This window comes from Manis pentadactyla, chromosome 3, assembly GCF_030020395.1.
Source record: "Manis pentadactyla isolate mManPen7 chromosome 3, mManPen7.hap1, whole genome shotgun sequence".
In the NCBI taxonomy this organism is placed as follows: domain Eukaryota; kingdom Metazoa; phylum Chordata; class Mammalia; order Pholidota; family Manidae; genus Manis; species Manis pentadactyla.
The window spans coordinates 117564647-117577027 of record NC_080021.1 but is presented as its reverse complement, the minus strand read 5'-3'; the positions used below and the strand labels follow the sequence as shown (position 1 = coordinate 117577027).

General features: G+C 31.8%; 1 protein-coding gene across 3 annotated transcripts in view; it reads left to right on the top strand.

The window, feature by feature from the left end:
* Positions 1 to 12033, top strand: part of KIF5B (kinesin family member 5B) — a 40372-nt gene extending 28339 nt beyond the window's left edge. The window contains exons 18-26 of one of the 3 annotated variants that reach the window (XM_057498353.1): positions 514 to 575; positions 674 to 783; positions 1612 to 1713; positions 2688 to 2748; positions 2860 to 2931; positions 3111 to 3215; positions 6055 to 6271; positions 6821 to 6947; positions 10139 to 12033. In XM_057498353.1, coding sequence (XP_057354336.1) covers positions 514 to 575; positions 674 to 783; positions 1612 to 1713; positions 2688 to 2748; positions 2860 to 2931; positions 3111 to 3215; positions 6055 to 6271; positions 6821 to 6947; positions 10139 to 10145 — 863 coding nt within the window. In that variant the 3' untranslated portion in view covers positions 10146 to 12033. Of the gene's footprint in view, positions 1 to 513; positions 580 to 673; positions 784 to 1611; positions 1714 to 2687; positions 2749 to 2859; positions 2932 to 3110; positions 3216 to 6054; positions 6272 to 6820; positions 6973 to 10138 lie in introns of all 3 variants that reach the window. The other 2 variants (XM_057498354.1, XM_036912218.2) reach the window with 2 other exon arrangements.
* The last annotated feature ends 348 nt before the right edge of the window (positions 12034 to 12381 follow it).

The window sequence follows — 12381 nt, the reverse complement described above, 5'->3', positions numbered from 1 at the left end:
TCCAGTTATTTAGGAGTTATATCTATATTATTTCTTTAATATAATTACAGTAAGTATATTCCCACTGATAAAAGAATAGTAGTAATAAGGATAACTTGGAATAGTAAACAAATAATACATTTTAATGTATTGGCTTTGAAACATTTTTGAAATTATGGTTGAATATGAAAGTGGCCAATCCAGGAATTTCCACAAAGTTAAGAAGTTGTCTAACTATTTATTTAAATCTCGACATAAGGGACTTAGAAAACTCTCTTTCCTCTACCATGTCCTGACCAATCTCATCAATATTAGGCAAAGAAAATAGATGAAACCATAATATCAACACAAAGGATAAAATGTAGAGTATTAGTCAACATAACTGGAGTTTAGAGAGCAAGATGTATTATGTCACATTTGAGTAATTTTAAGTCAGTACTCCATAGACCCCTCCTAAAACCCTTGTTCTTTGGTTTATATGAAAGACTTTAAAGCTTATTTCTTCTTCTCTGTTTTCTCTCTCTGCCCAAACAGAGAAAGTACATGAAATGGAAAAGGAGCACTTAAATAAGGTTCAGACTGCAAATGAAGTTAAGGCAAGTTTGATGTTACATTGGATTCTAATGGCTTTAATCCATCATTATTAACCTTGGTTAATTTGACTAAACTTGCTCTTTTCCCCCAATAATTTTAGCAAGCTGTTGAACAACAGATCCAAAGCCACAGAGAAACTCATCAAAAACAAATTAGTAGTTTGAGAGATGAGGTTGAGGCAAAAGAAAAACTTATTACTGATCTTCAAGAGTAAGTATACCTTTCTGTCCTCATCTTAGATATTAGAAACTAATTCAGAACGACTGACTGTTTAGACAAGAGGAAATAATGGGTTAATGGATAATATGTCCTTATTTGAAACCTGCATTTTTTTCATTAAAATTACAGTTTGTGACTTGAAAATCTCTTCATTTATGTCTGTAACTTCTAAGTTCCAGATGAAATTTTTGAAAACATTTCTTAGTTTCTTTGATGGAGGAAATATTTGGTAAAAAGAAAAAAACTCCCAAATAGACACCACAGTCTCTTCCAAATTATTTCCTTAACTTTCTTTTATTTTAAAAGTACTGTAAAAATTAAAAATATTCTTAACTGAGAAAAATTTTATTGGAAATTATGGGATTTAAAGGTTTTTTTTAAGTAGGAGTTAATCTTAGTTTTTCTAGAAGACATTTTCCCTACTTCTATAATATGCATATAGCATAGAATTTATAAATGTGGAGAACTGCAACTAAATAATGATTGGAGAAGGAACCAGAGGAGAGGAATAAAAATTATGACAAAGTTTGAGATATGGGTCTTATTGTTAATACCTAATGGATTTAGGGATAAGGATTCAGGGAGATGACAGATAAAGAATAAAATCATGGTTTCAAACCAAAATATGAAAAAAAATGCTTTGGACCTAAAGGAGCTGGGTCCTCCTCCTTTCTCCCTGTGGTGGGGAACAAGATAAGAGAAGAAGCCTTGGATATTTGAATGTTGAAATTACAGAATTTAAAGGTCTGAATTTTTTAATGACAACATTCAGAAAATGGTGTATTGATAGTTGTGTTACTTTTTTTTCTCGTTTGTCAGCCAAAACCAGAAAATGATGTTAGAGCAGGAACGTCTGAGAGTAGAACATGAGAAGTTGAAAGCTACAGATCAGGAAAAGAGTAGAAAACTGCATGAACTTACGTGAGTAAATAGTTCAACTCAAGTTTAAAAATAAAAACTAAATTAAGAGTAATATAGGCATTATTATTAGATAAATACAGTGGAAACATTTTACTGTTTGAATAGAATGGGTACTTGTGTTAAACTGTATGAATTAGTTTGTTTTATACCTAAAAGCTACAAGTTAGATCTTACATTTCACCGATGGTCAGGATTCAGATATCTTTTTATCAACCTGCTTGCTATTTTTGTGCCACCAGATAACTTCCAGATCCTTCATTAAAAATAAATCTAAAACATGACATAAAGTAATGTAGAAAATTTTAGTATCTGCCACAAAAACTGAATTTGTCAAATTTAACCTTTCATAAAAGAACATTGTTTCATCCTTGTCTGTTGAACAGAGGTTTTCACAATTTATTTTTTCTAATTTTCTAAGAGTGTAGACAATACTCAATTTTCTAGAATCTGAACAACTAGAAAACTCATTTAACTCTTCATGTACCTTGAATTTATAAGAGACAGTTTGGAAATGAATTGCTGTTAGAGTAGTCACACCATCACTACCAGCTCAGAGTTGATCTGCTGAATCTTAACAGTTATTTTAATGTAAAACATGTAAAACATTTTAGTCTTAGATAATTTATAGTCTGTGTAATTCCCAGATAAAACTATTTTGTATCAATAGCAGTATGCTATATGTAGCATATTCTAAAATAAGAACCATTCCTTATTCCTTACATTCTGCCACATTTTATTTCATCTCTTCCATTGTTAGGAGAGTTTTTTTCTGTGGATTTAGAATGAGGTTATAACCCATAGAAAAATATATTTGAAAGACACAATGTGGGTGAACTTTTTAAAGAATCACCTTTCATTTGAATTGAAAAATCAGTCAGATAAAAACATACTTGTTCCAGTGTTTATGCTAAATAAAACGAGAATTTTGTGAAATCAAAGTTGAAAATATGTATATATATTCTTCCATTGTTTAGGGTTATGCAAGATAGACGAGAACAAGCAAGACAAGACTTGAAGGGTTTGGAAGAAACAGTGGTAAGGAAAACATGAAAATAAGTAAGGTTGGGAAATATTTAATGGGTGTTTTCTCCTTGTTTATACTGTTTGAAGACGAAATTCCAAAAACATTGCTGTTCTCAATTTAAGGCAAAAGAACTTCAGACTTTACACAACCTGCGAAAGCTCTTTGTTCAGGACCTGGCCACCAGAGTTAAAAAGGTAATAAAATACACTGTGGTGGGTGTTTATGTAAATAGTGCTGGCCATGTCTGAGTCTTTGTATTCATAAGTGAAGTAATTTGACATTGTCGTCACAAATTTTGTGTAGCTGAGCTTAGCTATAATATATTTTTTATCTTTAAATTACCTCATAGTGTTCATGGACCTTCTTTTCTTAGAGTGCCGAGATCGATTCTGATGACACTGGAGGCAGTGCTGCTCAAAAGCAAAAAATCTCCTTTCTTGAAAATAATCTTGAACAACTCACCAAAGTGCACAAACAGGTAATAAAGAGTATATTTTGTGGTAGCTACAACATTGTAAGAATAAAAATGTGAGGAGTGGCAATTAACTAGACTCTTCCAGAGTCCTAAGGAGTTTTCGTGCCTTGAGCTGTTCTGTCATTTTATCAAGCAATTATGTAAATAAATCACTAGCAATTTTTAGGGGGGGGGTTAATATTTTTAATAACCCTTTTATCAAGAGGCCAGTGAAAAAAATGTATCACTTCTAGGATTTCAGGTCTGTCAGATTACTTAATTTATTCATGGTAATTAAAAAATCTCTAGTAGACAAAATCCTTTGCAGTTAAAATACAGTATTTTTTGCCTTTTTCTAAATTTAATGCCTGAGTGGGAAATATATAAAATAATGAGACAATTCATTTTTTTTTAGGTAATGCTCACTATGTTTTTCTTTTTCTTTTTGCTTATTTTTTAAATTATGTTTTGATAGATGATTTAATTCTTAAAAAAATTTCTTGGCATGCTCAATTCTGGCATCTCTTTGTTATTGTAAAATAACAAAATTTTACACTGATGTTTACACTAGAGTAAAGTTAAGGAATTTTTATCCTTTCTTGCTTTCAACACTTATTAAGGGGCTTGCTAAATTTTTACTTACTTGTGGGTCTTACTGTATCTAAAAGGATATTCATTTCCAACATATTAGTGTCTCACTGAAGAGACTTAACACTATGTTAAAACTTATTGTTGTTGTCTAGGAGGGAAAAGCTGTGTTCCCAAACCCCCCAAACTGAAAGAAATTTTATCTATGAGAGAAATGTATATGTATGATAAGTATTCTTTGTATGCTGCTACCTAAATTAAATAAGCTTAAATAGAAAATACTGATATGAAATGTAGTTTTCTTTTTTTGACTGCTGACAACTCAACACATATTTATTTCAATTCTGCATTCAGTTTATTCCTGTTTTTTACATGAAGATAACTTTGAAAACTCTCATTTCAGAAAAATAGGTAGTGATCAAAGGACAACATGGCATGAGATAGTCTGGTGATGTTACATATTGTATTTATGCTTAGAACTTGAAATCTGTATTATATAAGAGTTCATTATATTTATATATTAACTTCCTACTTAAATTAAGTCCTGTGCTATTAAATTATCTTATTTTCATTTTCCTAAGAAAACATCCACAGTAACTTTCTGAGTAACAAGTTCTCCATCATTCTTCTTTCAATTTCCCATCCTAAACCGTGAAGTTGTTCAGGATGGAAAAACTGAATCCACCCCCTTTCTATAATTTTGGCACTAAAATTCATATATTATGGCTACAACTTTTTGTTGAGAGGGAGATAACACAGCCTTACCTTAAACATAAAAGCTCAGATTTAATTCAGTCATTCTGTTTAACACATAAATATTCAAATATATAAGACTTTGAGGACAGGAACACCTGGCATTTGATCAAACATTGTCTAATTCTCAAAAATAGCAGTTATTTGAACTGAAAAACAGCTGTAATATATTATGAACTTTTTGTCTGTTCATAAATTATAGAATACACAGTTAAGAACCTAAATTTGATATATTTACCAAATTAATATCAATTGATTATACCAGTAAATTGGCAAAACCTTCTTTAACACCAGTTCAAGTACCAAAGGAGCAATGTTTTTTTCTCCGGTGGCATACATTTTTCGCCCATAAACATTCACACTGTAAAATTATTCAGGATAATTAAAATTTCTTCATGAGTGGCACAGGTAGACAGCAGTTTACATCCCAAATAAATTTATATCACAAATAAATTTAAAATTGGAGAATTTTCAGTTATATCTAGTGACTCATATCAAAAGCATTAAATTTCATTGAAAACAACAGATTTTATATCATTTGCCATATTGATTACTTAGTGCTCTACTGATTACCATATTCTGATTTTATTTGTACTTTCAGTCCTACAATTACACTATTTATATTTCAAGAATTGACAATATTTGCTAGAATATTGCTGTGTGATTACATGCCATTACTATTCTAACTTGATAACATTTCTAAATATTTACCTTGATAACTAGTCCGACATAAGAGTTTTTGCATTTCTTTTTACTAGCCTAGCTCTTAATAGCAGGCAAATTTAGTAAGTCTCCTGAATTATTAAATTTGTTTCCATCACTTCTGTTTACTACTGACACTGACAGCATTCAATAGTGAATTTCCTGCTTTATCTTCTGTTTCCTATTTATAAAGTCAATGTCTTAAGGTTTTTGACGGTAGAAGCTGCTGGTCTAAGTAGGGGACTGTTTTATTATGATCTTCATTTTATCATTAATAAACCTTAATCTCCTATCATGTTCCAATGCATCATGTGAGTATTCAACCAAAGAAGTTCGGTTGTTCTCCAGAATTGGCTCTTTCCTAAAGGTCAGAATCAAAAATTTGACATATACTATATTGGAGCCTTGATATTCTGAGTTTCCACTTTTAAGAAGAACCTTCTCTACTTCCCTCTCCCGTACAATATGGAAACAAAGCTTTAAGAAGAGTTGAGCTACTGTAGCAACACCTTTTCCCACCATTGTTTTCCTATGGTAATATGATTTTTTAGTCCGACTGCGCCACCCCTGGCGAAGCTCCAAGGATTGCCTTTTACTCGAAGAAATTTTTAGCGATTTTTTACTGGCTTTTCGGCAAAGTCCTAGTGGCGCTTACACTCTCGGGCAGGTGATTCCGTCCCTCCCACTAGATTGATGAGATCAGGCATCACTCAAAAATGGCACCGAAAGCCTATAGTTTTCTTTTATAATGGTAAGTTGTTTATATTCCTTAAGTCATCTTGTGAAAGCCAGAATCCTTATTTTTTCAATGTGCCCTTAGTTGGTACGTGATAATGCAGATCTTCGCTGTGAACTTCCTAAGTTGGAAAAGCGACTTAGAGCTACAGCTGAGAGAGTGAAAGCTTTGGAATCAGCGCTGAAAGAAGCCAAAGAAAATGCATCTCGTGATCGCAAACGCTATCAGCAGGAAGTAGATCGTATCAAGGAAGCAGTCAGGTCAAAGAATATGGCCAGGAGAGGACATTCTGCACAGATTGGTTAGTAGAACACATTAAAACATTTAAACCTTACTTAGTTTGAATGTTCTTATTTACCTTAAAAACTTAATCTGATTGATTGATTATGTGTTGTGGTATTTGTCTGTATTTTCTAACTTATCAAAGAGTGGCATTGTTGGAAATGAAGAGCATCATTGAAGAATAACCATAGTAACAAGACAGAAAGATAAATAAGAACTAAACAAGCAAACAGGAATGGTCAGGGAAAGGAGTGACTACGTAGAACAATGTTACCACAACAGAGAGACTTACAAATTCTTGCAGGAGAATAAGTCATCAGCAGTATTACATGCTTCAGAATAATCATTGATACACACACAAGTTCTCACAAGCAAAGAATTGTTTAGGACCTGGAGAAAAGGATGTAACCAAAAAGAAGAAGAGAAATTGAGGAAGTTGAGAAACAAAAAAGGCAAAGAAAAACAAAGCATTTGGGAATTTATTGTGAATAAAGAGAAGAAACCTAAAACATCATTGCAGTCACATGTTAAGTTTTATTCTAAAGTCAGTTTTTGTTTTTCACGTTAGCTAAACCTATTCGTCCTGGGCAGCATCCAGCAGCTTCTCCAACTCATCCAAGTGCAATTCGTGGAGGAGGTGCATTTGTTCAGAACAGCCAGCCAGTGGCAGTACGGGGTGGAGGCGGCAAACAAGTGTAAGCTTAACACCATTACCTACAGGTTTGTAGTTGACATCTGACTTTTGAATCGTAGCTACACTTGGAAATGTTCAGCCATTGGTTGTTAAACCCTTTTTTTGGATTCTCACATTAGTATCTTTTTTTTTTGACATTCGTGGTTATAAAAGTAACTTGGCATGGTCTCTTCTAGTCTCTCTTTGTAGTTCAGATCATACTGTATCTTCGAATTTGTGTTACTACTGTTTTTAAACTAACACTGGGTCATTTTTTAAAGTTCCTGTATTCTATCTAATATACCATTGTTTATAGCTATTTCCTTTGACTGGACATTTAATTAAGTATGTTAGTTTTTTCCATCCTTGAAAATTTCAGAATTGGAATTCCTGTATATGAAATTTAAAGTGTGAAACTTCTTTTTATACCCCCTCATCTTTTAGATTATTTCTAGAAGATACCCAGAAGCAGGATTATAAGAAAGTATGAACATTTTTAAGGCTCTTGATACATATTAATATACTGCTCTTCAGAAAGACCACCAAATTGCATCTTAGCCAAAAATACTGTCCAATTTGTTGCATCTTTGCTAGCATTGAGTATTAATAGTTTTTAAGCTTCTAGTTTAATAAGCCAAAATAAGCATTTCATTGACTTGTTAATGTAGCTGGACTTTTCTTACATTTTCCTTTCTTTATGAGTTATTTCTGTGTCCTTTTCCATTTACCTATTGTGAGTAGATTTTCTATCAGATTTATGTGTTCTTATTTGTTTCTAATAATGCAATAATATCTGTGGGGAATAAAGAATTATCACAAAGTAGAAAATAAATATCAAGAGATACTACCCAATATATTGGGTATATCTTTTTGGAGCTTTCTTTACATATTACAACTTTGAAATTAAGAAGTTTAAACTGCTGGTAAATATTTTAATATACTACCCGTATTCTACTACATATACTTCTTTAACTTAATTTATTCTGAACATTTTATACTACGACTTGATTTATCATTTAATAACTACCTGATTTTTCATATCAGGAACTCAGATTTTAATTCTTTAGGAAGTCCCAGGTATATAGATGCTTTGGAAACTAAAGCTACTAGATAATTATGACAGAATTAACTGTTTCTGACAAATACTTAAGTCAGTTTGTTTTAATCTTGCTTGTTTTTACATTTTGCATAACATTAGCTCTCATTTTGATTAGAGTTAACTGATACTGTGGAGGATTCACATCTCCAACAATTTATAATACCATTTTTTGTCCATACAATATGGGATTTAAAAGAGAGTGACACAGTGAAAGGACCACGGACATTGGAGTTCATCTAAGTTTGAATTTTGACCTTTCTACTTTTATGAACTTGAGCAAGTTAATTTTTTTAACTCATTTTGACTCCTTTTATAATTCTTAAGTATAAAAATAAATTATGAATTCATGGTGCAACTATTTAATGTATCTCTAAAATATAATTTTCCTCCCTGTAACAATGTTATCTAATGCCAGTTCATTTTCATATTTCTTTAATTGTGTGGGGTTTTTTTAGTCCTTCATAGCTGATTTTGCTAAACCAGGGTATAATCCAGGATGCTGTTTACATTTGGTTACACCCTTTAAGTCTCTTTTAATCTAGAACATCTCCCCTCCCCCTTTTTAATGACATTGATTTACTGAAGAGTCTAGGTCAGTTATCTTAAGCATATGCTGTATGGATGTGTTTGTTTTTGTGTGTAGTTGCCTTGGTCCTCTGTTCCCTGTGTATTGAAAGCATTTATTAGATTCAGCATAAACGTTTTTTAACAGACTACATCGAAGGTAGTATGTGTTTAATATTGTGTCACATCAGTAGACATTCTTTTCCTGCTAAGTAGAGATGGCCTCTGTTTCTTCCCCCATGAAATAATTTGTTGAGACCCTTTATTAGTATGATGAAAGTCATTCTTAAGAATTATACAAGTTACCTAGTACAAAGTGGGTGTTGAGTAGATGCAAGCTGCCTTTTCCGAAACTGGAGATGGACAAAGGGATTTTCAAAGCATAAATATAGATCACAGATTAAAGTTTATCCTTTATGGATAATGTCCTCACATTTAAATTCATATGTAAGCTTTGAACTATCTCATTTATAGAGGATTGCCTTTGTTAAATAAAGCTGGGTTTTAGCTTGATAAGAGAGTGCCAATGCCAGTGTAATGACAGCTGGTAAGCAAATGCAGGAGGTAGGATAACTAACCTAAACAAACTGGGTTTTCAAGATTTGAAGTAACCGTAAAAGTGTATTTGCTGACAGTTTTTTTTTTCATTACCGTTCCAAAGGATAGTTGTTCTTATTTTTTAAAGTCTTGCATCAGTATTCTTAAACCATGATTTATATGATCTATGTAAGTGATACATTGCTGAAAAATTAAATCCTTTTTAGAGAAAGTTTTAAATTGCTTTTTAATGATTAAGAAAAACATTTCAAAACACTGGGTCGGTTTTTGGGAAAGATGGCAAGTATATTAATAATTCTGATTGCTTTTAGTACTCAGTATAACATGTCTGTTCTTCTAGCTTATACAATACCTTGGACAAGCTGAGTTTTTCTTAACACCTAGGTAAATAAGCAGTTTAATTAATAGAAGGATGCTTTCAGGTAACAACTGCTGGAATTGTTTATTACACTGTCACTTTTACTACCACATGTACCTCTTGTTTATCTCTATCCTTTTACCCCTCTTCAGTCTAGCCCTTTTGTTTTTTCATTCACATCTATTCTGTAAGTAACATTGCTCATTAGTGGTTCTTGGCTTAAGAATGTCACTGACACTGCCCTCTGGCTTCCATTTTATTAACCATCTTTTTCTTTAAGATATAATACATATATATGTGTGTGTATATATATATATATATATATATATATATATATATAATTCATACATCAGCTCATTCATAGTTATCTTGGGAAGAACAAAAACCAATGAAGGGCTGACCTTTTAAACATCCTACTGCTCATAAACAGCTCTACTTAGGGGTAAATAAAGGGAAAAGAAATCAAATCATTTAATGTTACCATCTTTTCAATTGCAGAAAGTGGTCAGAGCTATTAGCTGAAATGTCTTTAAACTATTGGTATATTTTATTTACTTGTTCTTTTCATGATTATCTCAAACATGAGTTTTATATACTAAAAAAATATTTTCTCTATGATTTCTCCCCTTTTCAGATGTTGAAAGTATGAAGAAGACATAATATCAAGCAGAATCATTCAGTGACTATAACCTCTACTCCTGGAAATTGTAGAATTACAACTTTTTTTTTAATGTATAAATTATACCTGGCCTGTACAGCTGTTTCCTAGTCTTCTTGTAAACTCTGCTGCTTTCCAACACAACTAGAGTGCAATTTTGGCATCTTAGGAGAGAAAAATGACAGTTTACAACTGTGGCCCTATTTATTACACAGTTTGTCTTTTGTGTCTTAAATTTAGTCTTCACTGTGCCAAGCTAACTGTATCATATAGGATTGTGCTTTTTGTACTTGTTTGTGTGTATGTGTTTATTTTTTAATCTAGGTTACCTAGCTGCTATTGCTTCCTGTTTTTCTTATTAAAATGTCTTCCTTATTTTAGAGAAATGGAGCATTTAGATTAAATGTCTTAAATTTTACCACTTACAACACTACATGTCCACAAAATAGATCAGTACTGTACTTTAAATCCCTTTGAAATGATTTCAGAGTTAAAATTATTTGTGTCATCTCTAAAGTTTGTTTCTGAGTACTACTGTTTGAGCACTGAAACCTTAAAACTGCCTAGGCATTTGAGACTGAACCAGGCTACTTCATTATCTCATGAAATGCCTGTTGCTGAATTATCCTGAAGTGTTTTGCAATATCAAAAGCAAATCTCACAGTTTAAGAAAGAGAGTTTGAAAAAGAAATTGTATTTCTCTTCTTCCCAGTTCTATAATCAACATAGCTTGATGGAATGAAAATACCCCGCTTCATTCTGGTGAACCTGCTAATTAATACAGGAATTGGACAGATATCAATTTGTCATCTTAATATTGTGAAATGAGCTAAGATAGGATTAAACATAATTTTATACTAGCACTGTATTGATGTATAGCCTATGGAAATTGAGAAAAAGTGTGGAAGGACAGGACAAATACATGGAGAATTTATAAATACATAGATAAATTTTGGTCTGAAATTCTTGAGGTGTTTTTAACTTGCTACGCTAAGTCATACACTATCATTTATTTCTTATTTAGTCTAGAAATAGTATATTATTTGCAAGTCACTAATACTCAAATTTTGTTGGCTGTAGCCCATAATTTTGTAATTAGCACTAAGTGTACCTCTTTTTGCCACTTATTCTCAGATAATTAAGTGAACAGTTTATTTTAGAAAGCTATAAAAGTAATAGGGAAAGATTTCATTATTTGCATATCTGTGCAGGGGGCGGGGGACTGCAACTGTTGGCAGAAATTTACAGAGAATGGTGATGTAAGGTTATTCAGTCAGTAGGGAAAGTTGGAAAGTTCTGTGTGAGGATCTGGCTGGCAGAATTAACTTTTGAAAAAGTTTTATACACAGATATTTGTATTAAATTTGGAGCCATAGAAGACTCAGATCATAATTGGCTTATTTTTCTATTTCCTTAACTATTGTAGTTTCCACTTTTATAATAATTTTGATTTAAAAGATAGATTTATTTATTTATTTTTTTAAACAGTCAAAAATCCTTGCTGTTGTAGTCTGCAGCCTTTTAAATAATTGTGTTGATTTTAGGGTTGATAAAAAAAACACTCCAAATACTGAGATGAAACCTTGGTATGAAACAAGATTGAATAGAGTTAACTTGAAAGGAAGCTACAGCTTATTTATGATGATAGTTTTCTAAATGGAGATATCTTTGGCTGCATTCACGTACGCACTTATATTTTGTTTTCAAATGAAAGCTTGCTTCTTTGGCAATATTCTTAAACGAAGCAGATTTTATTTTTCTCTTTTGAATATGGTAGTTTCCTTTTTTTAAGATACATCACGGGTCTTGGTGCTGTGTAACAATGAACTAATTAGCATCTGGTTCAGAACACAATCATAGGGCTTTTTTTTTTAATATCTCAATCCTTTTCTATTTATAATTTCAAACTTTCACAAAGTGTACAAAGAATTCATAAATTTGTCAGGTGAGCTCTTTTTGCTATGGTATGTCATTAAACAGCATTTACTCTTAAAAATGAACATTTCTGATCATCTAGAACTTTAACACTTCAATTTGCTTTTTTTTTTTGACTGAGTATATTAACGTTCCTCTGAATGGTGTGATAAATGGTTCAGAAGAGAAACAATGAAATGAAAGTAATATTTATTCATGGTGATCAATTAAATTATTTGCTTAATTTAATAAAACTACTGTATGTAACTCAATTTGACATGAGATGATAGAAAGGAGTCTGAGTC